The sequence below is a fragment of the Thalassophryne amazonica genome, chromosome 1 (genome assembly GCF_902500255.1).
Source record: "Thalassophryne amazonica chromosome 1, fThaAma1.1, whole genome shotgun sequence".
NCBI classification, from domain to species: Eukaryota; Metazoa; Chordata; class Actinopteri; order Batrachoidiformes; family Batrachoididae; genus Thalassophryne; species Thalassophryne amazonica.
Window position 1 is genome coordinate 67,260,031 of NC_047103.1, and position 18,123 is coordinate 67,278,153.

Here is an 18,123-nt window from a genome sequence, read left to right on the forward strand (position 1 = left end):
GGATGTTAATAAAATCAATGCTGGCTATTCTCAGAATAAAGTACTTATATCCACAGTTTCAAATTGCATAAGTCAAATTTTGTCCACTTTATGGTCTTCTCAAAACATTAAAATTACTGTTCTGGATGCTCAGAATACATCTGAGCTTATCTAGAAACCGTTGGCTTTTTAGAGATTAGCTGCAGTTACCTTTCTGTCAGTCACAATATGTCTGTTTGGAGAGTAATTTTGTTAACACGACTGAGGTTGAATGTTGATACATTATTATTTTAAAAAAATATGTGTTTCTGTCAGGTGGAAGGGTCACAAACTCGTGACTCTCCCTTTCCAAAGATGGCGGACAAAAATATTGAAGAAATGGGCTCGGGGTCTCCTCTAGTCATTATGAATTTCTATGATCTTGACGTTTCACGGAGGGACAGTCGAGCAACTGAGGAAGTTTACTGTTTGAAGAGTGCCTAGTTTGAAATACGTTTCACCTGAGCGCGTATTTAGTTGAAGGAATTATGCAGTGTGGAGGCAGATCATCATGCAGTGGAAGAAGCAGATTGCTGGACTGACGTTTAGCTTCGTGTTCGCCGTGTCCCATTTCACCAATAAGGTGAGCGGTTTAAAATGAGCTGAAGTGTCTGAAGAGCTCAGATGAGTCTGCGCATGCGCACAGCTCGGTAGCGAGCAATGCAGTAGTAGTTGCAGAATAAGTTACAGGTTGTGTATCGCTAGATTGTATTGTTAAACGCATCAGTCGCCAAAACGAGAGACAGGGGCAGAGGCAGAATTTTTCTGAGGGGTGGGCAAATGGTCGAAGACGGACAGCCCCCGCTCTGACTGCAGCCTGGTTTTAAATTAAACTATATATGTAATGGAGGCCAGCGGGTGTCGCTGTGCAGATGTAGTTAGTAAACCTCACTCCCAGCAGCTCAAAAAGAATTCTCTGGTCACCAGGCCAGAGCCCTGGGTTTTAGCCTTCTGGTTAGAGAGTCCGACTTCCATGCCGAGGATTGTGAGTTCGCGAGGGGAGCGAATGGGCGGAGTCATAACAACACAATGCAGAGTGCAGCTGCTACATATATACGATGTCTGTTAGAAAAGTATCCGACCTTTTTATTTTTTTTCAAAAACCTGATGGATTTGAATCACGTGTGCTTGCATGAGCCAACCTTGAACCTTCGTGCGGATGCGTGATTTTTTTCATGCCTGTCAGTTGCGTCATTTGCTTGTAAGCATACTTTGTGTGAGGAAGGGTGTAGTCCGTCATTTTTTCTTTGCAAGGAAAATGGCGGAACGACTGGAGCAGCGCGACTGCATCAAATTTTGCCATAAACTGGGCGACAGCCAGGTGGAAACCATTCGGATTATTCAGATGGCTTTCGGTGACGATCCTATGGGCATCACACAGATTAAGGAGCGGTCCAACCGGTTTAAAGACGGCCGCACAACGGTGGAGAGCGCGCCGCACTCCGGGCAGCCATCAACATGCTGAAATGGCCAGATCATTTCCAAAGTGAACGCTGTGGTGATGTGGGACCGTCGTGTGACTATCCGAGAAATTGCAGAAGAGGTGGACATCAGCACTTTTTTGGCACATTCCACTGTGACAGAAGATTTTGCCATGAAAAGAGTGGCAGCGAAATTCATTGGCACAAAGCTGATGACGCAGCAAAAGTGCCTCCGTGTTGAAGCTTCACAGGACATGTTGTAACATGCCCACCTCTTCCACCATTCGGAAGATTCAGATGGCTTTCGGTGGCTTTTCAGTCGTGTGACTATCCGAGAAATTGTGGATTATATATATATATATATATATATATATATATATATATATATATATATATATATATATATATATATATATATATATATATATCGGCAAATAGGAATGATTCTTATGACAAATAAATGTAACAGGCTTCAGGTTTTACAGTTTAAACATGAACTCCATTACATATAACTACAAATATAACCAACAAGCAACCAATGTACATATGTACATCATGCTGCCTTGACTCGGGTTGGTAGTTGCATTGTTGCATCGCTCAGCATTTATATAAAATAGACTCCTCCTCTAGCTGGTGGCATAGCATCCACTTGTCTGTTATTGCTGTAAAACACCCACTCTGATTTAAAAGGAATGGCAGCTTGTTGTTTTTCCTCTGTCTCTTGCAGAAAATATGACCAAGGGTTGATGAGGGTCCCAACCGTGCTTAACAGCATCATAAGCAATCCCGTCTGAGTACCCTCTGTTGGACAAACTACATAATGGCAACATTTACAACAACCATAGTGTTTTCTGCATTGCATATTCTGTCGGTTGCACATTCGGGCACATCCGTGTATTAATACACATCCGTGTATTAATACACGGATGTGTATTAATACACATCTGTGACCCGAGGTGATTTATGCGATTAGCAACGCCGACTGGGGTGAAAACAGTCAAGCTGGGGTGGATTGTTTAAGTAGCACAAACTTAATTTGATGTGACTTTCTTACATTTTAATTCACCAGAAAATAACACTCACTATCTCTATGGTATAACTAGACGCCACAACACCAAGGTGATGGTTGCTTGCTGGGTTGTTTTTTTTTTACTGCTGGTAATAGCACTATACATAGTCATAAGTACCTGGGACCTCATTTATATCCATTATGCACAAACAAAATGGGACCTACAAGAGGTACGTAACAATTTATATGCATAAATTGCAATTTATAAAAACTAGACTGCAAAATGTGCATAGTACAGTAGTGTTCAGAATAATAGTAGTGCTATGTGACTTAAAAAGATTAATCCAGGTTTTGAGTATATTTCTTATTGTTACATGGGAAACAAGGTACCAGTAGATTCAGTAGATTCTCACAAATCCAACAAGACCAAGCATTCATGATATGCACACTCTTAAGGCTATGAAATTGGGCTATTAGTAAAAAAAGTAGAAATGTTCTTTTAATCTGGTGAATTAATGAGATAACAGTCTTTATTGTGTTTGAGTTATTGTCTGCAGTCTGGACTAACTCACTCACTCACCCATCCATGTACATGTATTGATTATTTTTAATTTTTATTAGCGTAAACCCATTCATTAATCTGTGATAGAGTAAATGTAATGTATGTAATGTAAAAAAAATGTAATTCCTCTGACCGTGTGGCAGTCTGAGTCCGTGGACATTTTTAAGTCAAGATTCAAAACCTATTTTTATTCTCTTTCTTATGAATAGTTTTTATTTTTATTTGTTTTATTCTTTTACTTCTGTTCTTATTTATGTATTTGAATTTGACCGTTGGGGTTTTTCCGTAATTATTGTATGGCCTTGCCTTACAATATAAAGCGCCTTGGGGCAACTGTTTGTTGTGATTTGGCGCTATATAAATAAAATTGATTTGATTTGATTTGAAAACAAAGCAAAAAAAAAAAGTTGAAATTTGAATACTTCTGACGCGATTCAACTTCTAAATTTGGGTGTGGCCACTTACGGAGTCATACAATAGCTTTTCACACTCATATCAGTCTTTTGAAGTATTAGAATTCCGATATTGTGTGGAACACATAACGCTTTTCTTGCAGAAATGATGGAGCCTGGTGTAAAGATAGTGCACAGCCTAATGTCAGAACGTGGTACTGCAAGTGAAATGATGGATGTTTCCAAATGTGTTGTTGAACCCTGTATCTAATGCAGCAGTTCCAAATGTGTTTGGACTAGATATGTTTTGTGCATTGAAATTACCATCTGTACTATTATTTCATAGTGCTTGTTGTTGGTGATAACTTTATCTGAATTGGTTTCCCCCCCCAGTTTGTCCTGTCTGTTCTAAAATTCACCTATCCTACCTTATTTCAAGGGTAAGTAACTGAATGTTGATGTGTGAATGCAATTAATTAATTAATTATTTTTTTCTTTAAAGTGGATTTTCAAAATAAGATAAGAATTTTTAAATAATAATTATTTTTGTGCTTTTTTGGTGGTTTGCTATTACAAAAGCATTTTTAATGCATTTTATTTGTTCATATATTAATACATTAATTAGTTAAAGATGTCATGAGTGGTTACAGAGACCCTCCCTTAATGGGGGTATGTTTTTGAACATGTCTATTTCTTGTTCTGTCAGCTGGGTTTGAGATAACTGAAAATGAAGCTTTCATTAAATTTATGAATATTTTGTGTAACATGGAATAGAAATTGGAGCTACTTTAAGGGGGGAGCAGTAAGGAAATTAAAACTTCCAAGTGTATATTTTGTAGAGATTTAAATTTCCACATATTCAGTATTTATGAAGCCAGTTTTCATCAAAATTGTTGGATTATCCTGGAAAAGATCCCTTCAGATTTTGGGATTGGTCCAGATAAAGGAATGGAGCAGGTAGGTCAGTGGATAAGGAGCTGCCTGCCAATATTTAGACCAGGGTTCAAATCTAGCTCTTGTTTCCTGTATGTGTCCTTGGATAAGACACTTGATTTGCATTGTCTAAGTCCACCTAGCTGTAAACAGGTACGGATCATGGCCAAGGAATTAACCTGTGTTGGACTGACTTCACATCCAAGGGAGGTTGTAGACTCTTGTGTGCTTCATGCTACGGAGTCCGGAGATGAGTACTGGCCCGACGAACGGTGCCCACCTTAATGTCAGTAGGCCCATTAGTCAGAAGGCCCGGTAGTTAGAAAATCAGTTGGATTCCAGTACAAAAATCTCTGAACAATAACAGTGAAAAGTAGAAAATGTCTCAGCTTTATTTAAAATATAATTGAAAAATAAAATAAACACCAGCCCGAATATATAGCATGCATATTATCATGTACTTATCTCAACATTGCAAGCAGAGGAACTGCACAGAAGTCTACAAACAAACCATGAACGACACGTACAGGATTTTTGGATTTTGGAACATAAAGTGAAACCGGAACTGTATTTAGGATTTCAAGCAGTGCAAAAGAGTCAGTGCACCCCAGAAAAAAGTATGGAATCCCCCAAAAGACACATTTTCTGACTACCGGTGTCACCGACCGAATGGTCCCCCTAAAAATCAGTCCGGACGTGATTCATGGATTAACACCTCGTTTGTGTTTCAAACTGCACTCCATTATTTGTCTCAGTGACAGATATCTGAAGCTTTTGTACAACAATCATTTCCACATAAAATCAGCATTATTTCATCATAAAAGACAGAGGAAGCTATCAGAGCGCCATGGCTAAACGAGCTGCTAGCTGATGCGTTCACTGCGCGTTGGTCATTTCAAAGCGTCACGGAATTTCACAGAGTTTCTGCTTAAAACTGACTTTAGAATGATTTAAGAGGTTTTACCTTTATCATCTAATGGTTAATAATCCCATTAATCCATTTGATTGCTTTGGGTGAAGACAGTCCGTCTCAGACGTGCTGCTGTGGTCCGAAATGAGACATGCGCAGATGCAAAAGGCGAACTGATTTTTAGGGGCGGACCGTTTGGTCTGCAACAACGGGTCTTCTGAAAACAGGGCAGACCGCCCATCGAACATGAACGTAATCTCCTGGAGTGGAGTCAGGAAAATTTTAGATGTTTACATTTGCATGAGGATGCATGGAATCATTAGTCGAGGTATACACTCTATTAGGGGCACTTTATTTTTTGTGTTGATATTGGCTTTGTATTTGTACCAGTATGGAAAAGGTTTTTCTAATAGGTCACTGCAGTCTCATTTGAACCCTGCATGATATCGCAGGATTTGACCACTTATTGGGACACCCGCTGCTGTTGTGCAATAAAAACACAGCCTGCAGTTCCCTCGCCTGCAAAACCACCTCGACATGTTTGAGCTCCGGGTCAAAAATAAACTGCAGCACATGTCCACTTTCCCATCGCATTGTCACTTTTTCTTTGTGTTTTCACTTTGTTTGCATGTAATTTGCCCACAAAAACAGAGAAAATGCCATGTTTTTCCCCCGGAAGTAGAGAAATTACATCATATGAGACCAAATGAGACTGCGGTACCCAATTAATTATAACCCTACATTAAGTGATCCATAAAAAGACAAACATTATGAATGACAATGTGCCAACTATAAACCACCGTCATGCTGTTTCTTGGATCATTCCTCACTAACAAACCTACATGTGTTCAGATGGCAGACATTCATCGGGGTTCTGCTGCTTCTGCTCTCTGCACAGCTGGGATGGGTGGAAATAAGTCATGTGAGCAGGTACATCAAACACTCTGCAGAGTTACAGTTTGCAAAAATTTGATTTATGATTAAGACTTTTGTCTGATTTGTTTTTAACATTGTGTTACAGGTCTGCAGCTGTTTCCTGGCTTCCAGGCTCGATGTTGTATGTAGGAATCATATATGCTGGTTCCAGGGCTTTGTCCCAAATAGTACGTTGCGTTAGCATAGCAGTTACACTATCTATGTCATAACGTGTTGTTTACATGTGTTTACATGTGCTATATATCAGTAATGAGTGCAGCCATGTGAAAAGTTAGCTTTGATAACTGCGAGTCATAATGCTAAACTAAAACCCCCCGAAAAACTTCAGCTGAAGCTACTGTTATCCATTAAATAAGTATGTCAGTTTTGAAGTGCCCATAGTGCCATCCCGACTTTTTCTGCTAGATCTGCCTTCATGTCCAGTACACATGCGCAGTTGTCTAAATTTCGAGCCAATGCTACATGTAATATTTCCATCAGCGATAACTTTGATTCATTTGAGGCAGTTGAAGCCACAATAGCGGTCTTTGAGAAGGCGCAGTGCATTTTGTTTTGGAAGAGGGGCACAAGTATGATTGCAGCTTTTCAGAAAAACGTAAGAGCAACTCAGTGGATGAACAAGAGTGGACGAAAAATTGTGGTACGAAAAGCTATTTTTCTGCTGTGTGAAAGGGGGCCAAACATAATCAAGTTGCATAATTGGATGCTAAACTCAGATACAAAAACACAAAGTACACCTTCATGGATTATACCCAAAACGTTGACTAAAAACAGAACATTTCCCTGAACAATGAAAATGCCACCAACATCACAGTCATACAGTTAGTGTGCTTGGTTTCAGTGCAGAAGGATCCCGGTTCAAACCCCACCCATGCCACATTTCTCCATGTAATGTGGAGTTGGGTAAGGAAGGGCATGCAGTGTAAAATATGTGACAAATCAACATGCAGAGCCAACTTGGATCTGCTGTGGCGACCCCGTGTCAAAAACAACAGAGCAGTTGCAGGGACTTACGTATATATATAAAAACCCTAATTCCAATGAAGTTGGGACGTTGTGAAAAATAAAAACACAATACAATGATTTGCAAATCCTCTTCAACCTATATTCAATTGAATACACCAAATGAGCAAATATTTGCATAAAAACAAAGTTTATTAGTTTGAACATTAAATATCTTGTCTTTGTGGTGTATTCAATTGAATATAGGTTGAAGAGGATTTGCAAATCATTGTATTCTGTTTTTATTTACATTTTACACAATGTCCCAACTTCATTGGAATTGGGGCTGTAAATAAAAGTATGCGTGTGTGTGTGTAGTTTTTGTTTTTAAATCTTAGCGATATTAACTGTGCCTAAATCCTTTGCACAGTACTTTACTTTTAAACCTTAACAAAAATCAGATCAGTGTATCTTAGTGTTGTAACAAAATAGATTCTGCAAATACACACCTTTTTTGTAATGTCAGACAATTGTGGTGATAGCAATCAAGCTAGCCAGAAGCTGTCTTAGTTCAGTTTTTTTACAATTAATGTATAGGGCTGTCACACATTTCAAATTTTGGTAGTTCCTGCTCCAGCTGCCAGTGGGTGGCAACCATTGTGAGATACTAGCAACAAAAGCAAAACAATGACATCGCTATGTCATACCAGCAATCTAGACAAATGAATGTACCAGGCATCAACCTGCAGTCATTTGGACATCATTCCTATTTTATTACATGTCCGTTTAGCTACCTCTGTTGCTGTGTACACTGTTATTTCTACCGTATATGGTAGCTTGAAATGGCAGCTCTGTGTTAACACTATAGGTTAACGTGCTGGGTAGGTCAACGGTGACGTCAGTGTAGACAGCCCTACTGTGGTAATAAATGTTCATTGAGTATCACATGGCTGCTACCCACTTAGCGAGTTTAGTCACATTATTTAGGATCATTAGCACTACGCTGGTAACACAGTCCCCATGGCAGATCCCACCGGATGTCACCAAGCTTTTGACCCTCTTGGCTCTAATTAACCGCTCTGTAAGTCTGATGCGCGGAAAACCGATGACGTCCCAACACATCCCCATTATACAACCCCTGGCAAAAATTATGGAATCACCGGCCGCAGAGGATGTTTATTCAGTTGTTTAATTTTGTAGAAAAAAAGCAGACCACAGACATGACACAAAACTAAAGTCATTTCAAATGGCAACTTTCTGGCTTTAAGAAACACTATAAGAAATCAAGAAAAAAAAGATTGTGGCAGTCAGTAACGGTTACTTGTTTAGACCAAGCAGAGGAAAAAAATATGGAATCACTCAATTCTGAGGAAAAAATTATGGAATCACCCCCAAATTAACACCTGCATCAAATCAGATGTGCTTATTGACATTGACCCTATGCCATGACATTGACCCTATGTGTCTTTTTGCAAGGAATGTTTTTGCAGTTTTTGCTCTATGGCAAGATGCATTATCATCTTGAAAAATGATTTCATCATCCCCAAACATCCTTTCAATTGTCCAAAATATCAACATAAACTTGTGCATTTATTGATGATGTAATGACAGCCATCTCCCCAGTGCCTTTACCTGACATGCAGCCCCATATCATCAATGACTGTGGAAATTTACATGTTCTCTTCAGGCAGTCATCTTTATAAATCTCATTGGAAAGGCACCAAACAAAAGTTCCAGCATCATCACCTTGCCCAATGCAGATTCGAGATTCATCACTGAATATGACTTTCATCCAGTCATCCACAGTCCACAATTGCTTTTCCTTAGCCCATTGTAACCTTGTTTTTTTCTGTTTAGGTGTTAATGATGCCTTTCGTTTAGCTTTTCTGTATGTAAATCCCATTTCCTTTAGGCGGTTTCTTACAGTTCGGTCACAGACGTTGACTCCAGTTTCCTCCCATTCGTTCCTCATTTGTTATGTTGTACATTTTTCGATGTTTGAGACATATTGGTTAAGTTTTCTGTCTTGACGCTTTGATGTCTTCCTTGGTCTACCAGTATGTTTGCCTTTAACAACCTTCCCATGTTGTTTGTATTTGGTCCAGAGTTTAGACACAGCTGACTGTGAACAACCAACATCTTTTGCAACATTGCATGATGATTTACCCTCTTTTAAGAGTTTGATAATCCTCTCCTTTGTTTCAATTGACATCTCTCGTGTTGGAGCCATGATTCATGTCAGTCCACTTGGTGCAACAGCTCTCCAAGGTGTGTTCACTCCTTTTTAGATGCAGACTAACGAGCAGATCTGATATGATGCAGGTGTTAGTTTTGGGGATGAAAATTTACAGGGTGATTCCATAATTTTTTCCTCAGAATTGAGTGATTCCATATTTTTTTCCTCTGCTTGGTCTAAAAAAGTAACCGTTACTGACTGCCACAATCTTTTTTTCTTGATTTCTTATAGTGTTTCTTAAAGCCAGAAAGTTGCCATTTGAAATGACTTTAGTTTTGTGTCATGTCTGTGATCTGCTTTTTTTCTACAAAATTAAACAACTGAATGAACATCCTCCGAGGCCGGTGATTCCATAATTTTTGCCAGGGGTTGTATATTAAAAGTATTTTCATTAGGGGCCGACCAGAAGATAAATATTTAAAAAAAAAAAAAAATCTCTCACTGATATTTGAGAAAAAAAAAGCCCATGAAAGTTTGCCAAATTTATGCATCAGACTTACAGAGTGGTTAATTAGGGCCAACTGTTCTACCAGACCGCTTGGATAGAGTTTGCTTAGTCAGTTCCTAGTGTGATCGCAACATAGCATTGATGATGCTACTTGCAAATACTTCTTTTTCTCTGCCCAGGACATTCCTTTATTCTTCACCCTTCAGAATTCCTCACATGTTGTTAGCTACATAATCCTGAAGCTCATGCACAGAGAGGTGAGTGCGTACACTTTACCATTGTGCACACTCCTCTATCTCCTGGACCCACTAAGTTTGTTCATGGGAGGCAAATCAAGAAAACATCATTATAAATTAGGTGCCAATGTAATACTACTCCCAGAAGACCTTTAAATAGTCCTTGCAGTTGTATATCATATTTTTACTAGTTTTAGCCACGTTAGCTATGCTAACGTATGCTGTTTTGATGTCTCTTCAGAAAACACACTGGCTGAAATTTATCAGGTTAGTTCTTTGTCTCTCCATTCACCAAAGCAACACAAAGCTGTATTATAAGTAAATATGGAATCGGTGTATAATTTAATATTGTCATTATAAAGGAAGTTATATTAAACCAGTCATTTTTTTTTTAGTACGGTAGTACTCCAGCTAACTAGCACGTAAACTGGAGTGGTCAACACAATGGCTCGTCTTTTTTTTTTTTTTTGCTTTTGCTGAAGAAGTGACACAATCCAGAAGTGGCTACAGTCAGGTCCACAAGTATTTGGACAATCACTTTTGTGGTGGTGGGGGGCATTAAGTACACCAGTGAGGGAAGCGAACAAGACGCCCAGACACCTCTGAAGTACTTACAGGCTTCTGTCACTGTGACTAGAGAAACTGTACCTCAGTCACAGCTTCTTAGTGGAGTGGACAGAAGGATTTTCAGACAAGAAAAAAGATCAAATGCAGGCTTGGCTCTTCCATGTTGCACCATACACAGTATCTCCAATCACATTCACAGAAGCCTATAACTCCTTCTTGCACCATTACTCTGACTTTTGTTTTGTTTTTTGTAACGGCACCATTGTTGTTGTTTTTTTTGTTTTTTGTTTTTTTACATACAATGAAATATTCCCATTTCTATCTATAAATGTTGGGTTTGTTTTGCAGCATTTGTCTAATACTGCTTTCAGGAATCTACCTGCCACTCTATGACCCTCAGGTAATTCATACTTTATCAACAAATACTACATGAATTACTCATATAATGAACTGGCCACAAGTGTCGTCTGTTTATATGTTTGTCTTGTTTGCAGTTTGAATTTAACAGTTATGTGTGGGCTCTTGGTCATTTGTTCTCAGTGGGTAAGTGCCTTTTATTTGTTAAAAATATTCAAAGAATTAATGGTGTTCTTTAGTCTATTTTCACATTTCATTTGTCCTAGGGAGAAAAAAAAAATTATCATATGTCCAGTTATTTATATTTTACTTTCATCCAAATCTGAAAAAACGTGGAGTACTTTGGCCCTGAACCTTAGACGTGTTGCTTATAAAGAGATGGTACCAATCACTGATTTACACATTGTTAAATCAGGAATAGTTGGTTGAACATTATTTTGAAAATACAGATTTGCCATTCTGTGGTTGTTCAGCTTCCTATGTTCCTATATCAGTTTTTTTTCCCTGTCATTTTCTTAAAAAAAACAACTTTGTAATACTTTTACACATTTCCATATTAGTTTTAGTCCAACAAGATTGAGATTGTAATGCCCCAAACTGTTCCTGAAAGAAACTATATTGAACAGAGATTCTGCTTATTTCACCTTTAAAAAAAACATGTACTCAGCTTTTGTGACAAAGAACATATACCATATTCTGATATGTGATAGAATAATATTAAGTCCGTAAGTTGTATTTTATTTGCTGATGATACGACTGTGTTTTGTAATGTGGATCATTTGGGACAGCTCCTTGACACGGTGGAGAATGAATTACAGAAATTTAAACAATGGTTCGATTCAAACAAATTATCGCTCCATTTAAGTGTATCATATTTGGGAATAAGTCCAGCGACTAAAACAGAAACGTATTATTACATGATATTGAAATTGTAACTGATAGAAAATTTGTTGGTGTTTTTATTGCTATAAATTAAGCTGGAAAACACATATTGTTTATGTTAAATCTAAAATGTCAAGATCCATTGCAATTCTGCATAAGGCACAAGACTCCCTCTCCCAACATCCATTAACCATTTTATATCATACATTACTTGTTCCATATATGACATATTGTGTTGAGGTTTGGGGAAACACATATAGAACTAATACTAATCCAATATTTTTGTTGCAAAAGAAAGCTATAAGAATTATCAGTAATAAACCATATCGTGAGCCAACAAATCCATTATTTGCCTGTTTACAAATTTTAAAATTCTGGGACTTGGTTGATTACATCACAATACAAATTATGTATAAAGTTAAAAATAAACCTTTGCCTCAACATGTCCAGGATCTGTTTAAAATGAGGAACTCCAGTTATAATGTGAGAGGAACATTATTATTTGACAAATTAAAGATCCAAACTCACGTAAAAAGTTGTGTTTCCGTTAAAGGTGTTGACACTTGGAATAATTGTCCTGATAATATTAAATTACTTGGTACTTTAGTCTGCTTTAAAAGGCTTTACAAAAATAATAAAATTACTCATAGTTTGAAGAATTAGATTTACCGATTTTTTTTAATTGTGTTTGGGATTATGCACTATTGCTTGTTTAGTTGTGTTTTGAAATTTTAGTGCATTGATTAATTTATATTGTTTGTGCACTTTTCTTTGGTATTGTTATGAGTATATATATTTATATATGTATACATTCTTTATTTCTTATGGTGTAAGGGGAGGGTATTTATAAGCTTCGCTTCTGCCTTCAGCCTTTTGGCCACACGGGTACACTGTTAAGTTGTTCTTTTTGAGTTTTTGTTATTGTTCATCTGTATGCCAAATAAATAAAAATTCATTAATTCATTCAATATTAAATCTTTCAGCTGCTTACAGGGTCTTTGAAGTTCATCACAAGTCCACAAACTTCAGGTAAATTTATTGATACACCATAGAAAACATTAACAAGGCCACTCAATGTTATGGCCAAAAAAAAAACAAACAAGCAAAAAAAAAAAAAAAAAAAATCAACTTTTTCCAGGTCCCACCCCCTAATTTTTGTCCTTTTATGAAGCAAATGATGTCACCCTTAACTGGATTGACAGATGATGCTATGAATTCTACATCTAGTCCACTTTCATAGCCGAACTGGTCAACTGAGCCAAAATTATATTACATGATATAGGAAGCACCTCAGTTCATTGAGCTACCAGTAAATATCCGTGATGCCATGACTTTAAAAAAATAACAGCAGGGGGTGCTCGAGGCACATTTGCACCTTCTTGTTGTATTTTGTAGTCTATTTTTAATTCCACGTCAAACAAATCATGCAAAAAAGAAAAAGTATCAAACACATTGAAATAAATGCCACATACACACTGTGTATCAAAGTGATTTTGATGTTTTTATTGCAGTGATGTTGAGCAGCAGTGCATTAACTACATGCTCAGGTAAGAATACAAATCAAACCACAAGCTTCATTCTTTTGTTTTCAAATTTATGGTTTAGTATGCGAATGATGTAAAAATAGTTTTCATAACTGTAAGAAATTTAAACTGCTGTTTTGAGCCATTGTAACAAGGGCCAAAAGTTTATGAAATCCTCAGCTAATTTTATTTATATCAATAGTGACTTAACTTGGTGTCTCAAAAGTTCAGCTGTCATGTCAACAACAGACCTGTAGATGTTTGTGTTTCTGGCCTTCAGTGAAGCTGTAGATTTATCCTGATGAGTTAGTTATCAACAAAGTTAATATCCATCTTTATTGCTCATTTCATGAATCCTGATGTAGAAACTGTCATGTGGAGCTCCCCCATCATTTACAAAGCTAATGTCACACTTTACTGCATGTCATCTTCAAAGAAAGTAGCTACCGGTACGTTCTGTGAGTGAGGGCCCTGTCACACCTTGACGATTTAGCCAGCGTATGCTGACAGCCCCATTTCCACCAAGTGGTTCGGGTCGGTACTGCACAGTATGATACGGGTCGGAACAGTTAAGTCTGACTTGGTTTGCATTTCCACCACCGACAGAACCCTTTTGTTTGGCAGGCGGAACACGTAAATATTGACAAGCACATCATCAAGCATGCGTACACTGTTGCAGGAGGCCAAAGAGAGTAATTTACTTTTTAAAAATTTAATTTAATTTTTGTCTTGGTGGATCATGGGATTTATTTTCATCATGTGCAGACTGCTGAAAAATCGACTCGTGAATGAATGAGGCCCTGTGATTCTTTCAACTTTTAAAATAAGTTAATTTTCTTGTGGTTCTATGGTTCAGGCTGAGAAATGCACCGGGAGCAGACAAACACAGAGGGACTTCTTTTAAAATGCTACATTTCTTCAGACATGACAAGGAACTAAAATATTTTGCAGACATTGTTTTCCAAAATCAGGACACTATATGTGGGTAATTTTTCATCAGGCGGTGATGATGAATCCAACTGAAAGGAACAGATAAGATTAAGACTACATTTACTCCGTGTGAATGGTTTTAATATTTTAAATGGTCTGAACTGTTCACATGAGGACTGCAGCTTTCAGCCAATCAGTGGACAACATTAATGGATGTATTTCGGCTTATGAGTAACTTACAAGAAATGTGTTAACAATCGCAGAACTTACCTACAACTTATGGCCCGCGTATGTGGGACATGAGTCATACTCTGGCATGTCAAAAATATTGTGCATGCCCAAAATGTTTTGACGTGCTCGCTGTATCACGATGTATTTCAGTGTGCTTCAACGTACTCTTAACTTATACAAAACTTACCCATAATTCATTTTTAAAACGATCGGTATACGCTGGCTAAATCATCAAGGTGTGACAAGGGTGTAAATTTGTAGTAAACAATTGATAAACTGACAGATTTGGATAAATCTACAGCGTCATTAACATTTAAGTAGGAGTTAAGATATTTGTGTGTTAAATCAGGGTTTGATTTCGCCTCATGCTCTTGCCTATGGCTTTTAGGTCTGACCACTGACTAATTTCTGGTTTTCTGCCTTTATATGACAGCGTACTGTTGCTAGCTGTTGCTGCATATCCAACTGGTAAGGTTAATGTTTTTACAGACATGTTGAACTTATTTTTGGTTTTTAATAAACTACCACCCTGAAACAATGGTAAAGAGTCTAAGTCAAGGGTGCACTGAGGTCATGGCAAGGGAGATGAATTTTGTTTGTTGCAAACATACAGTTTGTTGCTGTGGAAGTTTTATGTATACTTCAACTGCATTGCTCTTTATGACACACTAAGCAACTTAAAAGTAATTATATATATATATATATATATATATATATATATATATATGGGAAATTAGGCTGTAACATAAGAACATGTGGCAAGGGTGCAGTGCCGTGAATAATTTCTGGATGCATTTTAGTTTTCTGAATTTTAGTATATTTAGAACAACTTTTGGGCTGGAAACCACCAGCTGTCACTGATGATTATACTTGAGGACTGCTGGCAGATTATGGACAGGGTTGTGAGGGGGAAAACTAAGCTATATGACACACACACACACATTTTTAACAGCTTATCCAAGCTTGGGTTGCAGGGGGCTGGAGGCTATCCTAGCAGTCATAGAGGATGAGCTGCAGTACACCCTGGACAGGAGACCAGTCTGTTGCAGGGCCACATATAGACAAACATTCACACCCACACGCACACCTACAGACAATTTAAAGTTTCCAATTCACCTAACCTGCATGTCTTTGGATGTGGGAGGAAGCTGGAGCACCTGGAGGGAACCCACACAAACACGTGGACAACATGCCAACGCCACATAGTGGAGCAGATAATTGTAACAATTGTTTATTTCTGGAAACAAGCGCCAAAATTGGAACACATACTCCTCAAACATTACTCTTTCGAAAAAACTGAGTATCCACTTGAATTTTCAGTAGGCGGCCAGGTAGGGGTCAATTGAAGAATTACACAGGGGTCAAAATTTAAAAATGCTCCAATCATATTGAAAGCTATACCACATTATTTGTCTGATCACAACAATACCAAAAAGGTATAGTTTGGACTATCTATGACTGAATGTTATGGGGTAAAAACAACAAAAATGGTGACAAAGGTCAATTTCAGTTTGTACTGGGGTTAGAAGTTAAAGTTGCTCCAATTTTGGTAAAAAGTGGTGCAAATTATTGGTTGAACTAATAGGATTAATAAATGAAATAGTTTTGACTGTGTTGAATGCTTGGACTGCAAGGTAAAGGTCGAGCAATGTCGACGTCCATTGGATTCTATGACATATGACATGTAACATGATAACTAAGCATGCCACATACTGCAAACTATTCCTTTTTAAAACACTATTAACCAATAATTTACATCACATTTTACAATATTTAGAGCAACTTTAACATCTGACCCCTGTACAAACTAATGCTGACCTTTGTTACCATTCTTGCTGTTTTTACCCCATAACTCCATAACATTCAGTCATAGACAGTCCAAACTATACCTTTTTGGTATCGTTGTGATCAGACAAATAATGTGGTTTAGGTTTCAATATGACCAACATTCTTAAATTTTGACCCCTGTGTAATTCTTCAATTGACCCCTACCTGGCTGCCTACTGAAAATTCAAGTGGATACTCAATTTTTTTCAAGAGCAATGTCTAAGGAGTATTTGTGCCAACTTTGGTGCTTGTTTCCAGATTTGAAGGATTCCTCTGTAAATGTTCTGTTATCTGCTGCACTAACATTGAAAGGCCACAGGTGGGAATCAATCCCATGACCTTCTCACTATGAGGCGACAGTGTTAACCACTAAGTCACTGTGCTGCCCAGATACAGGACACATCAATTTTAATTAATCCCCCCCACCCACACACACTTGCTGCTGCAGAAAAACAAGTTTGAGATCCATTATTGTAACAAAATGCTAATCAGTTTGAAGACTTCGATTTCAAGGTTGACTGACAAATGATTGTGCACGACACTGCCATCAGGTGTGATGCTGCTGTATGTGTGTGGGGCTCATTCTCAAACAGGCCTATGTTCCCCTGCAGGTGACCTCATGGCTGTCTTGGAGTTCCCTTCCCTTCACTCTTACACATTTCACTGCAGCTGTTGCGCCAGGTGAAACTTTAATTGGGGTTATAGCCTTGAAATGTGTCACTTGTACAAAACTTGTCTATAAATTATTTAATGCAAAGATCATATCAGTCTTTGCGCTGCTTTCTTTGCTCAGCCAGATGTTTAGGAACACCATGACTACCATCTCCTGCTGTGTCTTCTTTCAGTGCTTTGTTGGGGTTTTTGCTGTTGTTGGCCACAGTCAAACTAAAAAGTGGGTTATCCACCGAGCACTTCACAGTCTGGATTTTTTTGTCCAAGGTGATATTTTAACTTATTTAACTGTATGCATGATTACAACAGGATGACTACAAATATATTGCACAAAGTTACAACACACCACAGTCATTAATGCAGAAAAATGATTTGAAAAATATCTTTTATTCTAGATTACTGCCATGGTCCTCTCTCCATTTATTTTTGAAATTAATATTAATGCTTCTTCTCTTTTATGGTGAGTACATCTCCTGTTGACATTCCCTTCAATTTTCATTCATTTAGTCACTAAAATGCATCTTAATGTAACTTGACAGAAGTGTGATCCATGTGTGTGTCTGTACCAGTGTCATAAGTATGAACTCACACAGGTTTGAAGTGATTTCTGTTTTGTCCTGGTTACAGTGTGGTCATCAGTCATGTTGGAGAGGCCCTGATGATATATTCTGAGAGAGAATCTCACCAGTAGTGAGACAGTGGCAGTGTTAAAAATAAAATCTATTTCATTTCATGTTTTTATATTCTTGTTTGTTCCCGAGTTATATGCCGACTCAATAAATATATATTTTTAAATATCAGACCTGCAGTATGTTCTTGGTAAACAGACAGAAACAATTTCATTTCAAAACAGCAGGATTTTCATGTTCACTTGGGATGAGGGGGTGAATTTAATGTCATCAAGAGCCACATCCATTTCCTGTAAGAACTGTCAGCCTGAACCAAACATTCTGCTGCTTTAATGTTACAAAATGTACTTTAATGTTATAAAAATTCAGAACTAGAGCATTTGACAAAGTAGAACATTTTTGTTGACATTTTAAATTTGTCAGACAAGATACCACACTACAAGCACTCATCTACAGAAACAA

The 18,123-nt window shown here is 37.7% G+C and overlaps 1 protein-coding gene across 2 annotated transcripts; it reads left to right on the plus strand.

Annotated features, from left to right (window-relative positions):
- Positions 1-360: 360 nt before the first annotated feature.
- On the plus strand, positions 361-17,832 carry LOC117511467 (transmembrane protein 241). 2 transcript variants are annotated; one of them, XM_034171491.1, is made up of 15 exons: positions 361-601; positions 3,796-3,842; positions 6,098-6,175; positions 6,267-6,348; positions 9,987-10,064; positions 10,285-10,310; positions 10,959-11,010; positions 11,105-11,153; positions 12,833-12,878; positions 13,361-13,396; positions 14,967-15,001; positions 16,972-17,041; positions 17,206-17,299; positions 17,428-17,492; positions 17,660-17,832. In XM_034171491.1, the coding sequence occupies exons 1-15, from the start codon at positions 530-532 to the stop codon at positions 17,721-17,723; spliced, it is 894 nt and encodes a 297-aa protein (XP_034027382.1). In that variant the 5' UTR covers positions 361-529; the 3' UTR covers positions 17,724-17,832. The 2 variants fall into 2 exon arrangements, with proteins under 2 accessions (XP_034027382.1, XP_034027388.1); XM_034171497.1 differs by lacking the exon at positions 17,428-17,492 and having other exon boundaries at positions 362-601; positions 17,672-17,832.
- The last annotated feature ends 291 nt before the right edge of the window (positions 17,833-18,123 follow it).